Source organism: Penicillium samsonianum (assembly GCF_028829775.1).
Source record: "Penicillium samsonianum strain IBT 33392 chromosome Unknown utg000010l_segment0_segment0, whole genome shotgun sequence".
Lineage (NCBI taxonomy): Eukaryota > Fungi > Ascomycota > Eurotiomycetes > Eurotiales > Aspergillaceae > Penicillium > Penicillium samsonianum.
In genome coordinates this window covers 66696-79518 of record NW_026643268.1, presented here as the reverse complement: position 1 = coordinate 79518, position 12823 = coordinate 66696, and the positions used below count along the sequence as shown (strand labels likewise).

Genomic DNA, 12823 nt, shown 5'->3' with positions numbered 1-12823 from the left:
GATCACATATCGATCTTCACGATACCGTCGCCGGCGTGCTTCTATATTCTTGCCTCATATCATTTCGGTCTAAGGGTCGGGCTAACAAGCGGTTTCATCTATCACGCTACATGCAAGTGTGAAAGATATGTTTCCTAACGTGATATGATGGCCCTAGGCAAAAAGGACTCTTTTCAAATTGTCAAAGTTATGCCTTTTGAAAACAGAGGTTAGGGCGCATAATAATGCAATTCAGGAAGTAAACCACGTCGCACATGGCAGATCATGTTTCTGACCGCGGCGAATCATGTGGCGATCAGGAAAAGAGATGTAACTTGCTGGGACTCGTGCAGGCTGCTATAATTAGTGTAATATTTCATGACTCATCAATGGCAAATTGGTGGATGTAGGCGAAAATATATCCCAATTTGGCATAGTGGGCTTTAGGTGGGGCACTCGAAACAGTAGGTGTTGAATATCACGGTGGCTGAAGCTTATGACAGGGATAAAGAACGGATATATATATATATATGGACTACCCCTCTTCCGTAAATAATCCTTCAAGCAATCTGACAATCACTTGTTTCAACAAATACAATCACTTTATCTCAACAGCAACAGAGATTGAACAATAGAGTTCACTCAATATTTCCTAGCCTCGGTTGGGTGCGGAGTCAAGATAGAGTTTGGGGTCATACCTTCGGCGTGCTCCGCAGCCTCCGCGTCGTCCGCGTATTCCGCGAGCTCCGCGAAGTGGAGCAGTGGATTTGGTTTATTATACTATCAAAATACGTCACCGAAGGCAGCTGAATTCATAGTGCCATAAAGCCAAGTAGAATTTCATAATGTAGCCAACCACCTCATCATGCTCTTCCAGAGGCCTCTTTCATCATTCTTTGCCACCGGCATTGGGCTGGTTGCAGGTTCCGCAGCTCTCACCGTTAACGAGAAAGACTTCTCTCACATTAATGAGCTTCGCAACCTAGTCCATCGGGTTGGAAGTGTCGGTTTGCGACTGCCAGGAAGCAAAGTGCACAATGAGCTGGTCGACTGGATCAGTGAAAGTCTGCATGAGATTCCCGGACTTGAAGTCCAAGGGTCCAAGTATGATCTTGACGTTTGGGAGCCCAAGGAAGGAAAGAATCTGAGTGAAGCCGGAGATCTGTGCATCAACTCCAAAGAAAAGTGCCACAATACCCCAATTGTTGGCGCTATTCCATTCACTCTTCCGACGAATGGCTCTGCATTCACCGGCCCTCTGATATACATCCCCTCCAACCAGAGCATCTCATCTGTAGATGTTCGGGGTAAAATTATCCTCAGAGACTTTCTCCCTTTACCAGTTCCATATGCCTATTTATTGAAGGATACGCATGTCAGTTCCCTTTTGCCCTTTGTCTTTTTGCGATTTGCGATTTGCGATACCCAAGAACTATATACTAATTTAATAGCAGTATGTCACGCCAGATCTTGCTGCCCAGAAAAATGGTACCTACGAAAGACCATACCTCTCCACACCAGCTGATGACCTTATCGCCGCTGGAGAACGTGGAGCAAATGGGTTCATTTCTGCGTTCGACATCCCTCGCAAGACCCTGAAAGATTACTACGACCCTCATTTCGGACAGCATTACCTAGTCCCAGGCGTATACCTTGGCTCTGAACAGTACTACATGCTCCGAAACGCATCTCAATCCGGTCATACAGCCTCCATTAAAGTTTCTGCAAACACAGGCCGGAAATACACCCGCGAGCTGTTTGCCACTCTTCCCGGCCGGTCTAACGAAACAATCATAATTGGGTCTCACACGGACGGCGCAACATGGGTCCAGGAGAACGGAGTTGCAGGACTGCTTGCGCTAGCGAAGTATTTCGCGTCTCAGCCGATAATATCTCCCGCGCGAGCAAAGACGCTCAAGTTCGCGTTCACGTCGGGACATCTAACGTACAGCAGAGATGGATCGATCCCGTATGCAAAAAAACTCGACCAAAAATACGACGGCGGAAACCTTGCACTTGTAATTATCCTCGAGCATATGGGAACACGGGAGTTGCTACCCTACCCTGCGCCGAAAGGTCAATACGGTCGTGTCTTGAACTTTACTGGGAACAGCGAAGCGGCTCTCTGGAGTGTTGGGCCTACCCAGGTAGTCGTTGACGCTGTTAAAGCTGCCGTCAAAGGGCGTATGCTAGACGGCATAGGGGTGACGCCGGGTAATCCCCCGAAGAACACTTCGCAGATTCCTTACTACACCTCCCAGGGTGGTATCGGGACCACGTACCATAACTACCTTATCCCAACGACCTCCATCATCTCCGGCCCGTGGAGTCTGTGGGCACCTTCTTTTGGCGAGGCGGCGATTGACTTCGCCCGGTTACGTGATCAGTTGCTGGCTGTTGCTGATGTGGTGCTTGGTCTAGCGCCGGCTTCGAAGGAAGAGATTGCTGGGGGATACACCAAATACCGGCAGATGCGTGCTAATGGTTTCCCGTGGAAGGAGCCTATGTGGAACTCGCAATACCTGCCTGGGCCTCGGGGATGATTTACATATGTAAAGAAAGCCTCATTAGATCTGGCCATCTACAAGAGCTGCGACAAATGGAAGAAGAGCGCAAAAAGCGATGTTGCTAGATCGCAAGGCCTTTTGTTCTGTTTAGCTTGTTTGCAAGGACTGTCGAGTTACTCGACTCGAGTATAGGGATATCAAAATGTAACTACAAATTTAGAAATTACTGAAATTTTGCTTCATGAAAATCCTTCAGACTTACTTACCTACGCTGGCGCCAACTGTTTCATTTGCGCAACCTCCAGCTCAATCAATGAATGATATTTGATTCATTAGTCATGTTTAGTCCTCTCCTAACCACTAGATAATTACTGTAATAAATCATTCAGGTGTGTTCACTAACTAATCAAAAGTCCTAAGCTATTAATGATACCAGTATACCCCGTGGTGTTTGTTGATGAGTTGGTTGAAAATCAACTTGGTTTTTCATATAGAGGGTGCCAGGAATCATGACTTGGTGCAACGCAATCTGGAGTATAAATGGAGGATGGTAGAATAACGTTCTTTTTATTGGTGACTCCACGTAGCCAGGAGGGACAGCATGTGCATGGTTTGGTCACAACGGGTCACCTGTCGCTTCGGTCTTAAGCGTTAACACGTTAAACCGTAGCGTCAGAGAAGGCCCGCCCGCACTCCCTCATGGGGAGGCAATGTGTTTCGTATATTATAGCAGGCTCTATATACATGAGGGGGTTTTGAAAATCAACTCTTAACTACGTGAGAGATGATGAGATGGCCGCAGCCGCAAGCAATTGTCTCACTGGAGGCAGTTGTAGGAATGAGGAACCCCTTAGTAAGCCTCGTGTTGTCATCACGTGAAGCAACCCCAATATTTCTGCCGGCCCACTTACCGACCAATCGTATGTTCATTGACCGCCCCGCGCGCGAGCCGCAATATCTCGCTGTTCGCCTCACCGCCTTTGGCCTCAGCGAAGCCCGCGGAGCGCGGAATTCTCTCGACCACTCACACTTTCCCAATATCAACGAAATGGAACAGAGTCTTGACCGGTCTCCCGATGTTCCTACACGGAAGAGAAAGCGTACAGCATGCCGGACGTGCAGGGATCGCCGCGTCAAATGCGACAATGGTCGACCTACATGCCAGTAGGGTTCCGAAAGGAATAAAGGAATGCGAATATACGCTTTATTCATATTCGCATTCATATTATTCATATTGTGAGATTTATCCGCATCAATACTTTGTCCGGTACAGCGGTTATTGTATTACCGTAATGCGCTTAGTGGTCGATTTCACAATGCCATCACTTCATCAGCAACGCTGGGCTATGAATCTCCGTTGCGAATATATGCTGGAAGGTACAACCTGCTTATGTAGGGTTGATCAGCTTGATGTGCCGTAGTGGATCTTTTTGAGACACAGTCATTGTGGAAGTCACTGCAGCTGCAGGCTAGTCAAGTTGACTACGTGTACCCTTTGTTTATTGATATCGTCTTCTAACATATCACGCCCAAGCAGCTGTTGCCAGGAAATCGCCGGATTCTCTACGTCCCCTACCTCGACTATTCTTTGAGAATCAATTATATATTCGTCAAATTCACCGCGCTGAGGAGGACACGTGGGCATGTCACTGTTCGAACAGGCTGCCACTGTAAAGGTTACTTTGGTGTCCGAAATAACATTGAATCAGTATGGTTGTGGGATCTCTCGGACTACCTCGTACATCCTATACTGGATCTACCCCGTTAATGAACCCTCATGTGTCGATTTGAAGATAGGCATTCTGGAGGATGCCGAGTTGGTCTATAAAGTCCGTGAAGACATGGCTTGCCCTGATTGGTATTATCAGTATCGAAATATTGTTCAGTCTAGTTCTTGAGATATTGTCCTTCAATGTACATAGTTTTTATGAATCTTGAATGTCATAGACCTGGTAGTTGTACTCATGTTCATGTTCCACGTAGAGACCTTCTTCAGGAATTAGCACCTTGATTAGTATCTCAAAATGACGCCGCAACCGATTTTGAACAATGAAGTTCACTCAATATTTTCAAACCTCGGGTAGGTGCTGAGTCAAGAAGATGGGCAGTGCAATTTGTATAGAGTTTAGCTCGTATCTTTGGCGTGCTCCACGAACTCCACGTAGTCCGCGAGCTCCGCGAAGTGGAGCATCATCTTCATCGTAGTCATCATCGTCGTCATTTATTGCTCACCGTTGGTTTGACTTTCTCTTGCTATTTCTTCTAGACACTACTTGTGGTGCGGGAGACCTCGGTATGGGCAAGTAAAATCTGGAGCCGTCACCAAGTCCTGATTAATCCGTCGGTGGCAAGTGGTACTCATTGCATCTTGCGCCCTAATACTAGCTAAATCCATATAACCTGGACTGTTCACAATTTTATCGCATTTGAGCTGGATTTATGCGGCCTTGGTAGAAGGGATTCAGCGGAAGGCAGACATCTCTTTCGTGATGGTGGAGACTAGAACCCTGATTATCCGGAGGAAGCTAAGATCTGCCCAAACACTAGCACTAATTTAAGCAAACCTCTTTCCAATGACGTTTTCACATATATGATACATTGTAACTTATCGCATGGGTGGTAATGATGGCACAAACCACCTGGTGAGCGGTTCCTAGGGGTTTTTATGAGGCTGCATGGGTAGAGCTTAGTAGCCACTTCATTGGGCAAAAGTCTACCAGATAAATGTATACTCCCAGTGCCGGTTCTGGCAATAGAACAGTTGAGATGCATATTTCCGTAAGACGAGACTACTTTGGTACATAATGATTAAACTTTTAGCTTTCGACGGCTGTCTTTGAGCTCACGATATTTAACCAGTGGGGACTATTACCGTTGGATAACAGGACGTTAAGCACGATCATACTTGAAGGAAACAATAGCAACCGAACTCTCTCAGCCGCCCAGCCGGTTATATTGAATGCGTTTAGACCGGAGGGTAGTCGAGTTTGAGGGTGTCGAAAACGCGAGGTTCTTGAAAGAAGGTGTTGAAGTCGGGGGTATTGAGGAGAGCGTTGGATTGAGGAGGGCGTTGAATAGGAGAAGAATGTGCAAACGAAGGGAACGAATGAAACGCGGAGAGATATGAGCTGAGGAGGACGTTTTAAACAAGGAGAGCGTTGAAAACACGAGGGTTCAAAAAAGAAGACCGTTGATTTTGAGAGCATTTAGTATTGGTAGGACGTTAAAGAGATGAGGACGTTTTAAAACAAGTTTTAAAAATGAAGAGAGCGTCGGTGACGAGCGCGTTTAAAACGAGCATAGCGTGTAGCATGGGGGGGGGGGGAGGCTTTGAAAATGAGGGAAGCGTAGAATGGGGAGGGTGTTTAAAACCGGGGATGTTCATGACGAGAGCGTTTAGTATACAAAATTTCAACGCATTCGTTAAGAGCTAGTCTGGGCACTATTTCTATACATATAGTGCCAATCAGGTCGAGCCATATCTTGACGGACCTTATACACGGACTCGGCATCATCCAAGATTCCCATATCCAAATCCATGATCTTCATTACCTCTTCACAAGTGTCGGTCCTCCCGATACAGCCCAAGAAAGGGACCGTGACCTGCGACAACCCTGCAAAGTCCTCTTCCGCTGGACCACCTGCATTGCAAAAGATGACTGCACAGGTGTTCTCGCATGCCCGGCTGATAAGTGCCGCGTCGAGAAAGACCTTCTCTGCATACCGGTTGTGCACAATTCCTTGCGGCGCGCAGTCGGTGAGCTTCCAAAATGATGGCACGACAATGAGTTTCGCGCCTTGGCTTATCAGTTCGCGGAATGCTTCCGGGAACGCCACGTCCCAGCAGATCAGCATCCCGACCTTTCCTAATGGCGTGTCAAAGGCAACGTGCGGGTCATGCTGTGAGCCCTTCACATTGGGTCGCTCTGGGTGCCACAGGTTCTTCTTTTCATATCGGCCGGCCACGGCACCGGTGTTGTCGATGAAGTAGACCACGTTGAAGATGGTCTCCGCTCCAGTCTTCTCGTCGCGATACAGCTCTGCTGCGGAGCCGGGCACAACACAGATGTTGCATTCTTTTGCAAGGTCACAGTATACATCCAAGTATTGCTTCCAATTGACGCATTGGTCGCGGAATTTCGGGTCGTCGGGGAAGAAGTCGCCTAGATGGTACTCCGGGAGCACTGCAAGGTTTGCACCGGCACGAGCTGCTTCTCGAATGAAGGCAATTCCACGGGCCTGGTTTGACTCTGTTTGGTGAGGCTAGAGTGAAAGGTGAGCTAGAAATAGATGGCGAGCGACAAATTGACCCTAGACATACTTGGGGATGTAGTTGAATGATGGCAATTTTGATAGTAGACATGATGGCGATTGGATGTGCTGCAAAATATCGGAGAGTTGAGGGTATGAGTATAGGCTAGAGAAGAGTGATTGCCAAAGTCCTCAGTAGTCATGTCTTATCTTCCATCGGTGAAATCTCGGGCTCATATAGCAACTAGATTGATCTCTGGGGAAAGCCACCTCGAAGCCCGTGGGGCCGTATCTCCCCACTTAAGATCAAAAGGGCAAGTCCTGGCGAGTAAGCTGTCCTCTTGCATACATGTGGGCTGGGCATGGACCCTTTTGGTTCGCCAAGCAGCCGTACCTACTCGGCTGTAGTATATCCATGGAGACGTTTCATTCGTAAAGAGTACCGAGACATCGATAAAGGATCAAAGGGATCGAGGATATTGGCTCAATCGCCGAAACTGTCTTCTCGAGTTGTCCCACTCTAAAGTCTGCACAGACCTGCTGGAGCACAGCGCTCTTTGTCCAAGTGCAACGACTCGGTTAACTTGACGTAAACATCCCTTATCATAGACAATTGATAGAATGTACTGTCATGGATAGCCTTCCTGTCTTTATGCCTTCCCCGCATCTATACGGAGCTCTAATTCAAATAAAAGGGGCTCTAAAGCATCGGGGCCTGTCTTGAGCGGCCAACGGGTGTGTTTTGTACTGAAAGTATTCTTTTACCAAAAGAGCCTGTCACACAAGCAGGCATTCAAACTTCAATCATGGCAGAGATTACCGATGTTGAAACGGCTGGAGAACAACAATGGATCAAGGACATCACGTTTGATGCTCCAGGAACCGCATATCTAGAAGGACCTGGTAAGTTGGGCCAATGCGTTCGTTGTGAGCTGCGGTGGGTCAATCTTACCAGATATACCTTTCGACAGCTGGAACAGACTCTTCACGCGGTGTGGTCATTCTGCAACCAAAGCCTACCTCGGACCCAAACGACCCGTTGGTGAGGCACCTAGATAGGAAAGTCGTGGAGAATGCCTAAGTTGACCCTCGATATACAGAATTGGTCGTTCCATCGAAAATCATTGAACTTTGCTATCGCATCATTTTTCACCATGTTGGTTTTTGCTCTGTGAGTTTAGCTCTTGGTCTCTGCGCATGCGCGTTCTGTTCTGATCTATTCAGGATTGACATCGGCCCGGTGGTTTGGCAAGACTTTGAGGATCTTCTTCATATTTCATATCCTCAGCTTAACAACCAATATGCTATGAATTGTGTCTCTCTCGGTCTAGGTTCAATCATACTTGTGCCCTTGGCCTTGACATTCGGGCGTCGGCCTATTTATCTCTTGACTGCCATGGTGGTTTTGATTACCGCGATCTGGCAGGCAGTACTCCGGGACCTCGCAAATATGATGGCTGCACAAGTATTTAACGGGATAGCTTGCGCTGTTGGCTGGACCTTGGTTCCTATCACGGTGAGAATTCCGAACGCCACGTGTTTTGGTTCATGGGTTCCTGACAGAGATACAAAGATCACAGATTTATTCTTCGTCCACCAGCGAGGACGAGCAAACTCGGTCTATCAGTTGATGAGCAGTACTGGTGTAAATTAAATACACTATTTAAGGCTGGAATATATACTGATGCAATTGTCTTACAGGTCTTTCTCGCTCCCGTCGCCGCTGGATATGTAGCTGGTAGTCAAGGCTGGCCCTGGATCTATTGGTGGTCAGCTATCTTTGTGGCTGTGAACTTGCTTCTCTTTATTTTCGTCTTCGAGGAGACAAAGTTCTCGATCCACACCATTTCCGGATCGGAGATCAGGGCCCCAGCAACAGCTCAAGGCACTGGGACTGTCAACACGGGAGACTTTTCCAAGAGGACAGACCCAATAGACCCTTGCAGCCAGCCGACAGCTAACACGGAGGCGTCGATTGGGCCACATGAGACGGATTCCCGATAGACCATTCTATTCCTCTGAAAACCCAGCGCCAACGCTTGGCGCTATTCACGACAACCGCTGGACCCCCTGGCCAATTTATGCAGCACATATACCGGCCAGTTCAAGTCCTCGTGACCATACCAGCCGTTGCCTATGTGATGGTACAGTATAGCTCCGCTTTGGTGTGGTTCACGGTAGTGGCCACGACGCAATCAGAATATCTCGCCTTGCCCCCCTATAACTTTGGAACGACAGGCATCGGACTGTTAAATTTGCCGCCGTTCATTGGATCTGTCCTTGGGTGTGTATGGGGCGGCCCTGTGAGTGATTGGTCGATCAAATTCCTCGCCCGACGTAATGAAGGTGTCTACGAGCCCGAAATGCGGCTTTACATTTCCCTTGTTCCCGGAATAGTGGGCCCCGCGGGTCTGTTCCTGTATGGATACAGTGTATCGGAGGTACCTATTCTAATCGAATCTACATGAGTCGAGGCCGTGATTGATATTGACTACATGCGTACAGGGCTTGCCGTGGGTCTTTCCCTGTCTCGGATCCGGCCTATATGGGTTCAGCATGGCTGCACTCATTCCAATCGCCCTTACCTACCTCACTGACTCATATAACAAAGTGAGTAGCTCTATCCAGGAGAAATGGGCCACAAAACTATCCATGCGGCTACTGATTTGTGAAGATTCTCGGAACCGCTCTGATCGGGGTGAGCTTCGCCCAATATATGTTTGCGACCATCATCATCTTTGCGCTTGATTCATGGATTAGTAGCATGGGTTTGTATAGCACCTTTACGGTAATTGGATGTCTAGCAGTCGGATGCAATTTGCTAACTATCCCGATGATTTTTTTTGGCAAGAAGTGGCGAATCTCTTGCAAAGCGCAATACGAGAAGATGGCAGCCACTCAATCTGATGAACGAGGGGTTTGATCCTGCGTACATGCACCTGCTGCAACTTGAGGTAGCATGATAAATATAGTTTCTGAAATTTGGAGGCGGTTTAGCATGTGTTATGAAATCTTTTGCGACAAATGTTTTATGTTGGCTGCGACCGTGTTGACCAGTCAGACTTCTAAGCTCCATCTCCAACAAGTAATCAATCCTCCCCTCGTTTACTAAAACGAGCTTGGAAACGCTTGGGGCGGTAGTTGGATGATAGCAGCTTTGATAATAGACAACATGAAATTTTGGGCGAGATAAGAAGAATTAGGAAAAGAAAGTTTGCATGCAAGATAGAGCAAAGGAAGTTTTAGAGTACCTTATAAACATCTTATCCCATTAGCGCAACTTCGGGGTCATGTAGCAAATTGACATCCGGGAAACCTATAGCAGCGCTTGCGAAATGCATATTACCTCGCCTGTGATGCAAAAGGCAAGTAATGGCGGCTGACTTGTTTTAGGCTGGGTATGGGTTCTTGCTGCTCGCCATGCAACCATATCTCCTCAACGAGAGTCTTGATGGAGCGATTTCGGAAAATGTTTCAAGCCAGTTGGCACAAGGAAATAGGGACGGAGCAGGAGCCAACGACCACGGAGCGCATGAACATAAGAGAGAACAACCAGACGACCAGCGTCTGTGGATTGTCGGAAAAAAGATTTCTAATCCAGTTGAAACCTAGGAAAGAAAAAGAGCAACGAAGCAAGAGCGAGGGAAGGGAGAGAAGAGAAGAGGAAGTTAGGAAGATTGCAGGGAGGTTTTATGCCTTGACAGTCATTGTCAGGGGAGCCGCCCGCGTTGTTGCACTTGCGACAGATCGGCTCCCACGCATGGGTGTTGATCCCAAAAGAGACTAACGGAAGCTCGGACCGAGATTCTCCGAGCGCCGATTGCTCGGCTACTGCGAGCACTCACCCGTGTTCTCTAGGCCTTTCGGACAGTGGCCACATCCACGCTCGAGGTTGAGGCACATATAATGCCAACCCATCTTCGTCTCCGTTAACGCGTATAGAAAAACTATAGTTAAACTCCATACGCTACCACAGAAGCACCCTATTTGGAGTGCTCTGCTCCGAGCCCAAAGACGACGAATCGATCTTAGGTAGTTCGCCCGGTTCTCATTAAGGGAGGCCTTGAAGACATGAGCCTGGAGAGGCTGCGTGCGGGCGGTCTGGCGGTGTGATACTTCACCGCAGCCTCGCTGTTGATTCGCTATTCTATCAGGTAGTGGATATAGCTCAGCGGATCCTCGTTGTAGGCATTGCTCCCCCATGCAGATAACTAAACTAGTGGAACAGTATGTTTCCACTGTCGGCTTGCGGAATCAGGCCTATCTTCGCGCACGATAAACGAACAGGGACTGCAGATGAATGGCGTAGAATACGGGCTGCCGATGTATCCGGCGATTGGTGCATATTGTAAGCTCTTTTCCTATGGTTCGAGGACTTAGGATCAAGAGATGTAGTTAATGTGATACAGACTGCCGCTCATATCTCGCGCAATCCAAGCCCTGAGAGGTTACCGAAAAGACCCAGAAAGCCTCGTGTGTGAATGGAAATTCAGCTTCCGCAGAGCGCCTGCTCCATCACTGCGCGAAGTCCTGATTGGCTGAGAATATGAGTCATCAAACGTGGGGTCTTGAAGTGTGTTTATAAAAGGCTCACTGGTCTCAAACCAAAAAAAGTTTTTTGCGGTCATTTCCCGGATGTGACTAAACCACAAACCATTCAAAATGCCGGAAAGCCAGGTTTCTTACCGTTATGCCCATATGGGGGACAATGAGGCCATTGCCAACTTAGGGGCGCGTGTTTTTACATCGGCCTTCGCACCACTGCTGCCTATCAATGACCTGACAACCTATCTCTCCGAAGCATATTCGCCAAAAAGTATTGCTACCGACTTAAGAGACCCTTCTGTTACTTTTGTGGTAGCTATGAAGGACGAATCTCTTGTCGGGTTCCTCCAGCTCAGACGCGGTACGTCCGAGAGATGCATCGACAAGATGGAAAACAAGATTCAGTTGCAGCGGTTGTATGTCAGTGAAAGTTGCCAAGGGCTAGGGATCGGAAAGCGTCTGTTGGCGCGAGCAGAGAAGGAAGCGAGGGGTATGGGAGGCAAGAATATTTGGCTCGCATCATGGAAGCCAAATCTCAAAGCTGAACGCCTATATGAGAGCACTGGATACTTAAAGGCTGGGGAGATGGCATTCACGTTGGGAAATTCTAGGCTGGAAGATTGGGTCATGATCAAATCGATTTAAAGTATAGAAGCGACAATGCCTCAGGAATTGCTGAATATCTGTCATTCTAGAAGCAAGTATATCACTTGATAACTCATGCCTTAGATTGAACCTAGCAAGAATAATGGACACAAACAGAACAGAATTCACCCTTGGATCAATACCAGCTCCTCGTTACTAGCACTAGTTGGCTGCGAATCGTGCATGCACGCACTTGCGCTCAACCCTTCACAACTCGCATGATTAGCGCATCCTTTCAGCCAGAGTGTTTGGTTTGTACGAAACTCAAAGCGCAGACGGAATACTCCATCCCCTTAGCAGCGATCAGTTTGATCCTTGTAATGATCCAGGAATAGGCTCCGGAAAATAGCGGACATAAGTATAATCCCCGAGACCCGAAAGAAATCTTTGACCTGAATTTGTCAAACGTTTGCAGCACGAGTAAGAGACTTTTTGCGTGAGAGATTTCCTGGCTGCAACGATTAAAGAAAGAGCGGACAGGTTAGTTATCCCTACGAAATGCATCGCTCGTGCTTTGTGGACTTTTCCATCTAAAAGTGTTGTGTCTGGTCTAGATATTCCGGACGGCAGCCACCATGTTTAAGATCACTCAGTAAGGGGACTTGCTGTTATAATTCGGAGGGATAAGATCCTTTCGCATCTTCCCCATCGTATCCAAATGATTCGGAGGAATGGCAAATCTGATCAGGGCACGCATATGTCTTCCTTTCCTTGAAACATCGGAAGCACCACGACACCTCGAGCGGTCGACCGTGGTCCGTCGGGCGCCACATTTCCTGAAAATCGGCCATATATGCAGATGTCAAACACGCTGATTGCACGACCAATCACCCGTCTGGTCTTTTGCCTATCTTTGTACTTACCCTCGAGCCTGTTGGGCCCGTCGCGCTTGTATC

The 12823-nt window shown here is 47.9% G+C and overlaps 5 protein-coding genes across 5 annotated transcripts; 4 read left to right on the top strand and 1 right to left on the bottom strand.

Annotated features, from left to right (window-relative positions):
- Positions 1-844: 844 nt before the first annotated feature.
- On the top strand, positions 845-2522 carry N7471_013668 (uncharacterized protein; the record flags this gene model as incomplete). The annotated part of the gene is made up of 2 exons (XM_057286386.1): positions 845-1354; positions 1434-2522. The coding sequence occupies 2 exons, from the start codon at positions 845-847 to the stop codon at positions 2520-2522; spliced, it is 1599 nt and encodes a 532-aa protein (XP_057128865.1).
- Positions 2523-5909: 3387 nt separating this feature from the next.
- N7471_013667 (carbon-nitrogen hydrolase family protein) lies at positions 5910-6849 on the bottom strand (the record flags this gene model as incomplete). Its single annotated transcript, XM_057286385.1, has 2 exons — positions 5910-6749; positions 6808-6849. 2 exons carry the CDS (start codon positions 6847-6849, stop codon positions 5910-5912), a joined length of 882 nt encoding a protein of 293 aa, XP_057128864.1.
- Positions 6850-7543: 694 nt separating this feature from the next.
- Positions 7544-8741, top strand: N7471_013666 (uncharacterized protein; the record flags this gene model as incomplete). The annotated part of the gene is made up of 5 exons (XM_057286384.1): positions 7544-7640; positions 7709-7779; positions 7838-7908; positions 7962-8253; positions 8439-8741. The coding sequence occupies 5 exons, from the start codon at positions 7544-7546 to the stop codon at positions 8739-8741; spliced, it is 834 nt and encodes a 277-aa protein (XP_057128863.1).
- Positions 8742-8818: 77 nt separating this feature from the next.
- Positions 8819-10349, top strand: N7471_013665 (uncharacterized protein; the record flags this gene model as incomplete). Its single annotated transcript, XM_057286383.1, has 4 exons — positions 8819-9178; positions 9243-9347; positions 9412-9525; positions 10131-10349. The coding sequence occupies 4 exons, from the start codon at positions 8819-8821 to the stop codon at positions 10347-10349; spliced, it is 798 nt and encodes a 265-aa protein (XP_057128862.1).
- A 1050-nt stretch (positions 10350-11399) lies between these two features.
- On the top strand, positions 11400-11927 carry N7471_013664 (GNAT family N-acetyltransferase; the record flags this gene model as incomplete). The annotated part of the gene is made up of 1 exon (XM_057286382.1): positions 11400-11927. The coding sequence occupies one exon, from the start codon at positions 11400-11402 to the stop codon at positions 11925-11927; it is 528 nt and encodes a 175-aa protein (XP_057128861.1).
- Between the last annotated feature and the right edge of the window lie 896 nt (positions 11928-12823).